Below are 11,971 nucleotides of genomic sequence, written 5' to 3'. Positions count from 1 at the left end.
TTCTGACTCATCCTGACTCAAAGGACAGAGTGGAACTACCCACTGGGCCTTGATAGCTGTGACCCCCACAGTCAGCTGTAGGAACTGTGTTGCACCCAGCCTGCCCCTTCTGACTGAGCAGGTGCTCCCACCACTCTCCAGTGAAGCAGCTGGTGTGTTCAAACCACTGACCTTTTTGATTAACAGCTATGCACTTGCCCACTGTCCCCTCGGGCTCGATGGTGTACACACACACACACACACACACACACACTTTGTGCATCTATATTACTTGCATACCTCACTGCTATCCAGTTGATTCTGACGTATAGTGACCCTATAGGACAGAGTAGAACTATACCTCTGGGTTTCATAGACTGTAGCTCTTTACCAGCGTAGATCCTTGCATATCCATATCCATATTCATTTTCATTAACTTTAACTTCCATTCTCCATAGAGTGTGAGAAGCAGCCAGGGACAAAGTATAAACCTGCTTCCTTGTTGGGGACCCTAGCCTCAAGACTGCAGCTTCCTTTTGCTGAATAACAGATTTTAATCAATCTCTTTCTATCTCTACATGTATTTGTCCCATGAAGGCAATCAATGGGAAGAGGATACAGACTCACAGAATTATTGAGACTTTAAAGAATTTTAGTGATGCCTGTGTCAGTTGTTTCTAAGGATTTGTGTTTTTTCAAGTATACGACCTCTGATTTTTAACTTGGGAGTCTGTAATGTTTGCATGATTCGAACATCCACCCTGGTCCTGATGCTCACATATGACCATGAGGATGGCCTGCATCCGACCGAGTGGCCTCTGTTCTCCCCACAGGCTGTGTATCTCCGGCTCACAGATCTTCCCGGCAGCCTTCTCGGCTCCTGCCCTGGCAGGGACTGAGGACTCAGGGATCGCTGACCTAAGGGCCTGTTCACTCCTGGAAGAAGAGATTTATGATGTGGAAGGAAAAATTGAAGAGTATTTCGCTTTTGATGGAAAAGAAGAGTAAATAGAGTTTCATTCGATGCTCACTTACTAATGGGAAAGTCATAGTGTTTTATCTAGCTTTTTTAAAAAAAATGTTATTCATTGAGTGGACTATACAATACAATTTAAGTGTGCAGTAATCTTTGCATTCTTATAAGCATGATGTGCTACCAAAGTTCTTAGGTCACCAGCAGGAAGTCGAGATGCCAGAGCCGTGCCTCTCTTCCTTTTGTAGCAAGACAGCATGGAGGGAAGACAAGGATGTGGGTCCCTCATGCTGGTGACAATGCATACTGCCACTAAGTAGAGCCCTCCTGCTCAGGAACTCAGGGACAGTATGGCTGACTTGCCCAGAGGGCCCAGGGACGTTCCAGTCTCCACACTACTAAATGCACAGTAGCTCTTAAAACAGAATTGGCATTGCCATAATTGAAAATTGATGGATTAAAAAATAAACCAAAATAATATATAAGTATTTTTAAACATCAAATTAATTTTATACATGCATGCCTGTGAGATAGCTAGATGGATAGATAGCATGTTGACATTGACTGTTCGTTATTTGAATGTGCCTTTGTCCTTAGGGATGATGAATGTCTTGAGCAAAAAAAAGCCCCCCGTGGTAGAAGGGGGCGTAAACACGGACTTCCTCCCATCTCCCCTCATGCCTGTATCAAAGATGCGGTGGCTGCGGAGGTGTTTGATCATGTCTGGGGAAATGTGGTCGCGTTATTGGAAGAGCTGGTCAGAAAACACTGGGAAAGGACACTCACAGGTACTTAGATGTAGAACTCGGGATAATGAAAAGAAAAGTAAAACAGATAGGCCCTTCAGCTTTGTGCTGTGTTATCTTGGACATAATTGAGTTGAGGAAGGAAGTGGTTTCCCTGATGAAAGATTCACAGCATAGTCTTTAACCATTTCAAACAGACATTGTTATTTTTTTGAATTAGGGGAAATAAAACATATTCACTCTAGAAATGTGTAAACACAGAAATGCATAACAAGGAACATAGACGGCACTCCTCTCTTCTAGTTACAATTGTCATAATCCAAAATTTTTAATATTAGATATTTTAACATAATAGAGTTAAGCTGTACATGTCACTTTATTACCACTTCATCTCATTTTTATGAAATGTAATATGTATTAAAGGGTCTATGAAACAAGGTTTTTGAAAACAGCACAACAGTGTCATAGAAATTTATTGTAATTTATTTAACTAATCCCTAACAATAAGACCTTTATTTTTAACTGTTTGCAGTAATTTACATTGCTGTGAATGATATAAATGCATGAATTACAAAGTAAAATGCAAGTGTAATTAATTTAATAATTACTTCATTTAAACTATAACATGTTCTGAAAATACTTAAAACTGAGCTGAAAACCTTGCAGAAGTGTCAGTGGGGGATATTAACAGCTTGTTTTATGTAACTGATTTATACCTAGGATAATAAGCCTGTTAATTTAAAACAGCTGTTTTTCCAACTCAAAAAGTTTACTTGGGCTTGCATAAAATATCAGGGGTCTTCATTGTCCCAGGGTATGTACACCCTGCATTTTTCTAGATACCATTGAATAGATAGATGTTCCCTTGTCTTAGGTCCCTGTTTATTAAGTTAGCTGATGGACACCCAAAATAAAGGTTCTTATCCATGAGTGCAAACTTCATTATGAGACCAGGCCAATAATTACTTTAAAGCAAAGCTGAGAAGACATTAGGGATAGGGACATTAGGGTACTTGAAATGGAACAACAAGAACCCAATGAACGACAATGTTGACTGTGGACACACTGTGAAAAATGTAACCACTGTCACTGAATAACTTGGGTAGAGGTGGTCAGTCTTCCGTGTAAATGTTCACTGAAAGCACAAGAAACAGTGTTATTAAAATTACTATTATTACTAACATTACTGTTACAAAACCAAGGCACACCCTCCATGTAGGCATGTGGGAAAGCATTGTGTCTGCCAGCCGCTCCAATGAGCAAGCGCACAGGCCAAAGAATACACGTTCTCTTTGAGCAGTGAATGTTGACTACATGAATTCGATAATCTGATGTTTAATAAGATAGCTTAGTAAGTGCTTAATTGTAATATCTCTTTTTATACTGATACAGATGGGAAAAAACAGAAAGAAAAATTGAAAGTTGAAACTAAATCTCAACATATACTAATCTCTCGTTTTAACACTGATCCAACAAGTGTCCCCCCTTCCAGAAGCTCTGAAACTCGAAGCATATCCTTGGCTTCTCATCTTATTCAACCACAGGTAGAGGACTTGTTCACTCATCTTTCTTTCCCTCATCTATATAGCCCCTGTCTCAGTTTGTCAAGAGAATTATTCTATTAAATTCTGTTAAGATACTTGGGTGTGTTTACTAATAAGAATAGAATTTAACATGATTACTCCATGCAGTTGAATAGACTCACCATATAATTTAATAGGCACCCAGATTTGAGATTACCTGGGTTGAGCTCTTTCCTTTCCTAAAGAAAGAGAGAAAAAATATGTCCCCTTAATGTTTCTAGATTATAAATATTTTCCTTTCCTTTCACATAAATGATAAAAGTAACCAATCAATTCAACATCGATTAAGCTTCTATGAAGTAAACTGAATTAGGTGTTTTGCAGAGATATCTAAACTAATAAAATATTGTCCCTGACATAGTTACATGTTCCTATGTAAAACATTCTCTAAGAGATACACATAAAGCCTAAGCATGAAAGTACCATAAGACAATAGAAGAGGGGGTGATTAGTCCGAACTAACGAGAGCTTAGGTTGCGGTGACATTTGAGCAGCCATGTGAAGAGAGATTCCATGAGTGGGAGAAGTTCAGGAGGGTAATGTTAGAGCAAGCCAAGGAAGGCATGGAGGCAGGGACGGCGGGCATGTCTGGAGAACACTGGTTGGCCTCAGCAGTGAGAGAGTCCAGCATTAGGAAAAGCAGAGGACTGGAATCAAGAAGCCTAGGGGAGATATGATTTTGAGTATTTTTGTCTTATTTTTCTAAAATGTTGCTTTCTTCCCTGTAAAAGGAGAATAACAATACTTAGTCCAAGTAATTATTGTGAGGATAAATCATATAAACACATGAAAGCTCCTTACTGGCATTTAGGAGGCACTTAGTAATTTTTCCTTGAATTTCATCCACATTCAAAGGTCTTTGAGAAGCTGGGATTAGACATGAGGAGCTTGTGCGTAGGAGATTTCTGCGGTGTTCAAGAGTGTGGGGCTTTTTGTTGTGCACAACCCATCTTGCCAGGGGAGGGACTGGAGAGCAGGCAATAGACAGGTTGCCTGGTCGGAGGCACAGCCAATCTAGTTGGACTAATAGGGCTAGAGGGGCAAGCAAGCCCAAGCAATGCAAGTCACACACACACACACACACACACACACACACACCATGAGAAGAAGAGTCAATGTAGTAGAATAGATGCCTGGCAACCATTTACTAACATCATTTGGGAGATCTTTGAGGCAGAAGGCTGTGGGACAAAGACAAAATGTTCTATACAGTGTATGGCTTACAATAGAGATTCAGTAAACATCTGCTTTATTATAAGCAGATTCTAGTTAAATTATTTTATTATAATCTAATATGCTTCAAATCCTAAGTGCTGTGGGGTGAAGAAGAAAAACAGCACACCTTAAGCAGGATAAGATGTGAACAAAAGGCTAGGTGAGAGGTAAGATTTGTCTAACTGAAGGAAAAACAATCCAAAAAGCTCATTGCCATAGTAGTCAATTCCGACTCACAGGGACCCTGTAGGACAGTAGAGAACTGCCCCTGTGGCTTTCTGGGGCGGTAACTCTTTATAGGCAGTAAAATGCTTTTTCTTTCTCCCACTGACTAGCTGGTGATTTTGACCATGGGTTAGCCGGCCAGTATGTAACCACTACATCACCACAGCTCCTGCCAAAGAGGGAAAAGTGAGGCTGTTTATGGCAAGCGTAAGCATATGCACATAGTTCAGGACCACATAATCAGAATATCTCCCTAAGACAGAAAGAACATAGGTCTCAATTAGGGTGTGTGCTTTGGGAACCAGAGGGTAAAACAGGAATGTTGCACAGACTTGCTTTACTCCCAATGCAAGGACTTTACAATAATTCATCTTCCCTTTTGCTGGTCGAAAGAAAATTGGGGTGTGTGTGTGTATACATTTGGGTTTCATTCTCTGATAGGCTCAATGCAGTATTTACCACTTGGTTTAATATGCAGAATAGATCTTATAAAACGTGAGAAGTTGGTGACATTAAGGAAAGAATCTTTAAATATCAAGAAAAATAGGGAGATCTTAAAAATATGGTATCTTAAAAGATTTAAAACGATTTTGTAGTTTCACTTCTACTTTATTTTGGATACACGTTGCTTTAAGAAAATGAATAAACATAAACAAAAGCAAAGATGAAGTGATAATAAAGCCAATTTTGAAGTAGTCAGAGCTTTCTAATGGTAATTATAGATCTTAATTTTATTCCCCTTAGTATTTGTCTTTACATACTTTCAATATGGGGCAGGAAATTTGAGGCGTGGTTATAATATCTGTTCATTAAATAGAGCAAAATAGGGTCTCACAAATGCATTCCTGTTCATCGGAGTCTAAATTGTGTTGGTCATATTTGGGGGCCAAAGAAACAGTGAATAATTCTCTTGCCCATGTATGCTATATCATTTAACTCTTAAAATAACTCTCGGAAAGGGCCTTATTATTTCATTTTTAATGATGAAAAAATTCAAGTACTAATAACACAATAATCTTTCCAAGATCACCAACAAGGTAGTAGTTAGAACTGGGGCTAAGACTTAAGCCTCTTAGACTTAATGCTTGGATTCATTCCATGTATATCAAACTCCTTTTAGGAAGAGAACTTGGGCAGCCAATGTAGCTAAGAAGAAGCTGAAGATCAGCAGACATAGCTTCATCTTACAGGTCCATATCCCCTCTTCCTCCCTCACTCTGCATTTGCCCTGGAGGCAGATTACACCGATTATATCAGAAGACACCCCTGCCTTCCAGCTTCTGGTTGGGTGTAGGAGCTCACAGCATGGGAGTACAAATCCTGATAATAACTCCCATGTCCCTTCCCTCCAGGTCACTACCCCCTCTAGGTTTTATGAACCTCTCCCAAGACAGGCTGAGGTGTGATCATAACTCTCCACTGTGACAGGCCTTGGGGAATTAGGCTACTCCTTATTGCCTTCTCTTCCCCCATCTTTATTAAATATGGTCCCTGTGTTGACATTTCATCAAATTAGCCAGTTTGAGTGTGTTGCATTTTTTCTGCTTATTCTAAACAGTCATTCATCACTGGATGGTTACTAATTTTTACTTTTTCACTCTTGTCAGATTCATCGATTTTCCAACAATTTTTATAGTGATTTGAATGGTGTGATGACCATTCAAACTAAACCACTTCAGCAGAGACCTACCTATGTCGCAGATAGAACACAGTATGTATAAGAAATAACTAACCAATGCTGTTACATTTGAGCACTGAAGAATATAAGGGCATGAATCTTATTTTAGCCCATGCTTTAGATGTGCCCAAGCATGGAAGATAAAAACTAGGACGAACTGAAGTGCAGTTCTGTAATAGTCAGGATGCTCCTTAGAAGCGAGGATGGTGAGACTTTTTGTCGTGTACTTTGAACATGTTATCACGAGCGACCCGTCCCTGGAAAGACACCATGCTTGGTAAAGGAGAGGTTAGAGACAAAGAGGAAGGCCATCAACAAGACGATTGACACAGTGGCTGCAACAATAGGTTCAACTGTAGGAACCATTGTGAGGATAGCTCGGGGTGAGGCAATGTTTCCAGTCGGAACCAGTTTGGCAACATCTAGCAACAACATTCTAATAGAAACCATAAAACCCAAAGTCCAAACTCATTGCTATTGAGTTGATGCTGATTCATAGTGACCCTGTAGGACAGGATAGAACTGCCCCTGTGGGTTTCCAAGACTGGAAATCTTTATGGGAGTAGAAAGTCTCATCTTTCTCGTAGGGAATAAATGGTGCTTTCGAACTGCTGACCTTGAGGATTGCAGCCCAACGCATAACCACATCACCAGGGCTCCTTAAAATAAGTACTATTAAATCACAAATAAGTGCTATTATAGATTAGGGTGGAAGAGATGAGGAAAGGGGAATGCAGCTGTGGATTCCTAATTTGAAATGGGGGTTTTAGAATGACTTCTTAATTGAATGTGAATGACTTAATTGAAATTGGAATGATAGTCATGGAGGAGTGTCTTCCATATACCAATACTACTTTAGGCTGCATTTTTTGGTTGTTATTAGGTGTTATGGAGTGTATTTTAACTAATATTGACCCAGTGTGCCCGAGTCGAATTATCCCACAGGGTTGGCTAGAGTGTAATCTTGTAACGAATGAGGCCCCCATGTCTTTCTCCTACAGAACCGCTAGGGGGGTTAAAACCACGAACCTTTTGGTTAGTATCCAACCATTAATTAACCAGTGAATATCAGTTTTACTAATGCGGGATCAGGGCTCCTTAACCACTACCGGTGATTACAAATAGAAGTGCTCCCTATTCCCACAGTGCTGCCATTCACGGAACTAACTTGATGTCTCCCTCAGCAATGAACAAGAGGACAAACCAACGAGGCCCGATGCCAGCGCTGCCTCCTCCAGGTGGCACCGACTTAGTAGGACGGCCGATGTGCGAGGGCAGCCGGCTTCCTCCAAGAAAACGCCCCTGCACAGGAGACTGCCTTCTCTGACTTCAGAGTCTCAGAGACTGAGAACCCCCAACGTGTACAGCGACGAAGTTCTTAGGGGAACAAAACTGTGAGTCTTGTTTCTCTCATAGCGAACTGAAATTTATGTGAAACAGAGACACCTGTCAAGTAAGGCCTATGGATAATTGTGACCCAAGTGTACTCTAATAACTTTTATGTGGACCTTTTTCTAATTAATTAGAGTATTGAAGAGTAATTTTGTTGCAGTGATACACGTAGTCGTATATAACAAGATAAGGTCAGGCCGGTTGTTATAATAAATTATCACAGACTAGATGGTGTGAAGCAACCGAAATTTATTCTAGAGGTAAGAAGTCTGAAGTCAGGGTGTCAGGAGAGGCCTCCTCTCTCCAAAGGGTCTAGGGAAGATCCCTTGCTTGCCACTTTCTAGTTTTGGGTGGTGGTTGGCGATGCATGGCATTCTTTGGCTTGCAGATAAATCACCCCAATCTCTACCTATATGCTCGCCTGGCATTCTTGTGTGTCTTCATTCTCTTCTGGTAAGGGCCCATTCTGGTGTGACATCGTCTTCCCTGATTACATCTGTAAATACCTATTTCCAAATAAGGTCATATCCGCCATGGGCTAGATCTTTTGAGGGACACAGTTCAACGCACAACAGTACCCAGAGCACAGGCAGCTAAGCTAATGGGACCTTAATGTCTGGGTGACCTTGGACTGGTCACATACGTTTTCTGAGACTCGATTGCCTCATTTGTATAAGGAATAACGAATTAATACCTTAAAATTACTTTTAAATTCAATAATTCATTTTATTCTGATGCTGATATAAAATAATTACATATGTTGATAAAACTAAAAGGAATATGAATCTATTCCTACTACATTTTAGGGAGAAGGGTAAGTCGAAAAGTGTTCCTATAAAATCATCCTCAATGCCATCAGGTCCATGCTGACTCACAGCAACCCCCTGGGCCTTTCCAAGACAGTAACCATTTCCAGGAGCAGACAGCCCAGGCTTTCTCCCAAGGAGCTGCTGGTGGTTTTGAACTGCTGACGATGCGAATCACAGCCCAGCGTGTAACCACTACACTAAGCGTCCATGACAAAATCGTAGAAATTGTTGTTCCACAAAAAGACCAAAGTGTAAGGCTATTGTTTCTGAGCATTGCTTCCACTAAGGTCTGTTCACTTCTGAGGACATTCTGTCTCTCGAACCCTTCTCTGAAAAATTCCACATGCTTTCCTTACACTACTTCAATACAGCAAGTTCGATCTCCTTGAGAGACTCAACTTGTATTCTTCTTTTAATTTTGGTAGTCAAAAGGAAACCTGAAGGGGCAAAATGAGGGCTGTCGGGTGGATGGAGTCTGTTTACCCACAAAATTCTGTGGAACAGCCATTGTGACCCTGGAAGGGTGAACAAGTACATTGTCGGGATGGAAGAAAATCATTGGGCCCAATTTTCCTGGCCTTTTCCTGGCCAGTGCAGGTTTTGGATTTCTTAACACTTCTTCCTAATGGGGCCGTGATTGTTCGGTGTCTTTTGAGGAAATCTACCAAGATCATCCTTTGGCACTCCCAGAATACAGTCACCACCACCTTCCAAGCTGACCTTTCTGCCTTGAACTTAACTGGCCCAGCAGATCTCCTCAGAAGACACTGTTTTAATTGGACCTTTGTTTTCTTAGCACTCTACTGAGACTAAGACAAATTTATTGTTTAGAGAATTGATTTATAGCCATCCACTGATCATAGAAACAATTTAAAACATATTTTTGTTTGGAATAAACCCATGCAGGTATGAACTGAAACCTAGTGGCAGGAATTTTATAACTTGCCTTCATATGTCTAGTGTAAATTATGACTTGCCTTTATAAAGTGAGGAGTCCGGGTGGTGCAGTGGTTACATGTTGGGCTCTGATTCACATGGTCAGCAGTTCAAAACCACCAGCATTCTGCCAGAGAAAGGCTGGGCTTCCTACTGCCATAAAGAGTTACAGTCTCAGAAACCCACAGGGCATCCCGATGAGTCAGCATTGGCTCGATGGCAGTCAGTTTAGTTCTTGCTCCTATGTCTCAGGATGTTTCATTCTATATAGGAAGTTTAAAAAAAATCATTTGACTATGTGGATCATTGCCCAATTAGAACAGAATGTATTACAGAACTTTGAACAAGTCTTCTAGTTTTCTGATTTCATCAAGTATCAGGCAACTCTAATGTTAAGTATAGCAGTAATGACTGTTGGTCATTTCTAAGTTACCACACAGTGATACCAAGTGAATGATAGGTATTATTTATGGCTGACCTCAAACCTTCCAAGTGGATAGTGATGTCATTCCCATCTCAGGGGAGCAAGTAGAGGCTGAAGGGGGTTGCATAACTAGTGAAGAGTAGAGCTGGGACTCATCCGCAGCGCCCCCCAGAGGCAAAACCCCATCCCCTTGACCACCCAGGATGGCTTTCCTGAGCATGTGAGTAGACTTATTGGAGGGGCTGGGCTAGTGTCCCCTGCAGGGTGGCACAGTGATCAGCTCCCAATGCTTAACCAATAATTGGACTTTTAAAAAATGTACATCCGGGAACTCTAGTGATATAATGCTTAGGCTTTGGGCTGCTAATTTCCACTCAGCATTCAAGCCACCAGCTGCTCCTCGGGAGAAAGACGGGGCTTTCTACCCCAATAAAAAATTAGTCCTGGAAACTTCCAGAGGCAGTGCTACCCTGTGCTATATGAGTCAGTATTGACTGGATGAAAGCGAGGTTTTTGTCTGATATCTAGAAGTACATTCACCTTCTTGGTAGGTATATGTTTGGGGGTTTTGCCTCATCCCTCCTGCTTTCCCTCCCACCATGACATAGGCCTAATATTATTAGCTATACGTGCGTCTTTTCTGTTCTTTTTTTCTCCTCAAAGTATGTCTCCCCATCCTATTAGTTATAATAATAGGATATAATAATAATTAGTTATAGTAATGTAACTAATGTGCATTGGCCTTCTTCACCTCCTAGGGCTCCAGATTTATGTTATTGGCTCTGCCTTCTCTCCCGACCCACCTGGGCTCCGGTCTACCACTGTCAGCAGCTTTTTCTCTTCCCTACTGCAATAAGTTCAGACTCCTTCATCCGTAACTTCCCTCTGTATTCTGGCCCATCCCTCTCGGTAGACGAGTGTTTGTCAACCCTTATATCATTACTGACAGGAAAGGAATCTTCCTGAGCTGTTTTCAGTACCATAGGTATGCTGTAGAGCTGTATTTTTATGTATGTAAAAAGAGAAAGATATTTTTGTGTCCTCTCCAAGACCCAGTGTTATCCTCCTGGGGGAAATACCAACCCCCTTGGGTGTGCATAGCCCACCGTCATGTGGTGAACCTCAGCTTCCTCAGACCCTTCAACTATACCAGCTGTGCCATTTTCCTCCCATGAGGTTGTGTGTGCTCTGCATATAACGTTTCTTTTTAATAACAGCTATTTTATTTTCCCTCTAATTATCAAAGAACTTTGACGTTCACTGTACTCTCTGGGTGCTACAGATTTTTAGTGCGTTCAGCTGTTAACCAAAGGTTACAGGTCAAATCTGCCCAGAGAAGCGTGGGAAGAAAGGCTGAGTGATCTAATTCCAGAAAATCAGCCACCGGAAGGCCTCTGAAGCACAGGTCTCCTCTGAGACTAAACAGGTTTCCATGAACTGTAGCTGACAAGATGGAAGCGGGACTGGACAGGTTCACTCTGGATCACTGGGGCAGGCCAACAATGGGAGGAGAGATCCAAGACCATCTGCTGCCCATCACGTAGAACTAGAAACTGTAAACCAGCCAGCCATTGGTGTTTTTCTTACACGTGGTCTTTTGTAACTGTATGTCTATTCCTTTGTCTTGCTTGTAACATTTGCATTGCTTTACTCCTTGGTAGCATACCACTTTTTCATGTATGTTTGTCAATATCATGATGTATTTAAGGTTATATTATTCTGATGCCCTGTGCAAGTAGGTATTATCAAAGCATAGTTGTGACGACTACACAATAATCATATAGGTATCGGATCATTTATTAGGCCCTCCACTGTTACTGACATGATTCTTTCCCCTATCTTTTCAATATTATAATATGCATTACATGTCATTTGATATAAATCTTAAGAAGGGAAGAAGGGGGTGATTAAACAGTTTCCTGGTGGTGAAGTCCTGGAAGTAAAGCCATCGGGGCACACGTTCAAATATGCTTAAGACTCAGAATTGCCCTGACAAATTGTTTCCCAAAAT

At 41.1% G+C, this 11,971-nt stretch overlaps 1 protein-coding gene across 2 annotated transcripts in view; it reads left to right on the top strand.

Moving 5' to 3' along the window:
- Positions 1-11,971, top strand: part of FAM149A (family with sequence similarity 149 member A) — a 28,019-nt gene that overhangs the window by 10,037 nt on the left and 6,011 nt on the right. For both annotated transcript variants that reach the window (XM_045286767.1, XM_045286766.1), the window contains 5 exons: positions 813-983; positions 1,550-1,740; positions 3,091-3,242; positions 6,329-6,432; positions 7,584-7,793. In XM_045286767.1, coding sequence (XP_045142702.1) covers positions 813-983; positions 1,550-1,740; positions 3,091-3,242; positions 6,329-6,432; positions 7,584-7,793 — 828 coding nt within the window. The remainder of the gene's footprint in view (positions 1-812; positions 984-1,549; positions 1,741-3,090; positions 3,243-6,328; positions 6,433-7,583; positions 7,794-11,971) is intronic.

The sequence above is a fragment of the Echinops telfairi genome, unplaced genomic scaffold (assembly GCF_000313985.2).
Source record: "Echinops telfairi isolate 266 unplaced genomic scaffold, ASM31398v2 ScPeMD7_9;HRSCAF=40, whole genome shotgun sequence".
Classification (NCBI taxonomy): Eukaryota; Metazoa; Chordata; class Mammalia; order Afrosoricida; family Tenrecidae; genus Echinops; species Echinops telfairi.
This window is presented reverse-complemented; position numbering and strand designations above follow the sequence as displayed.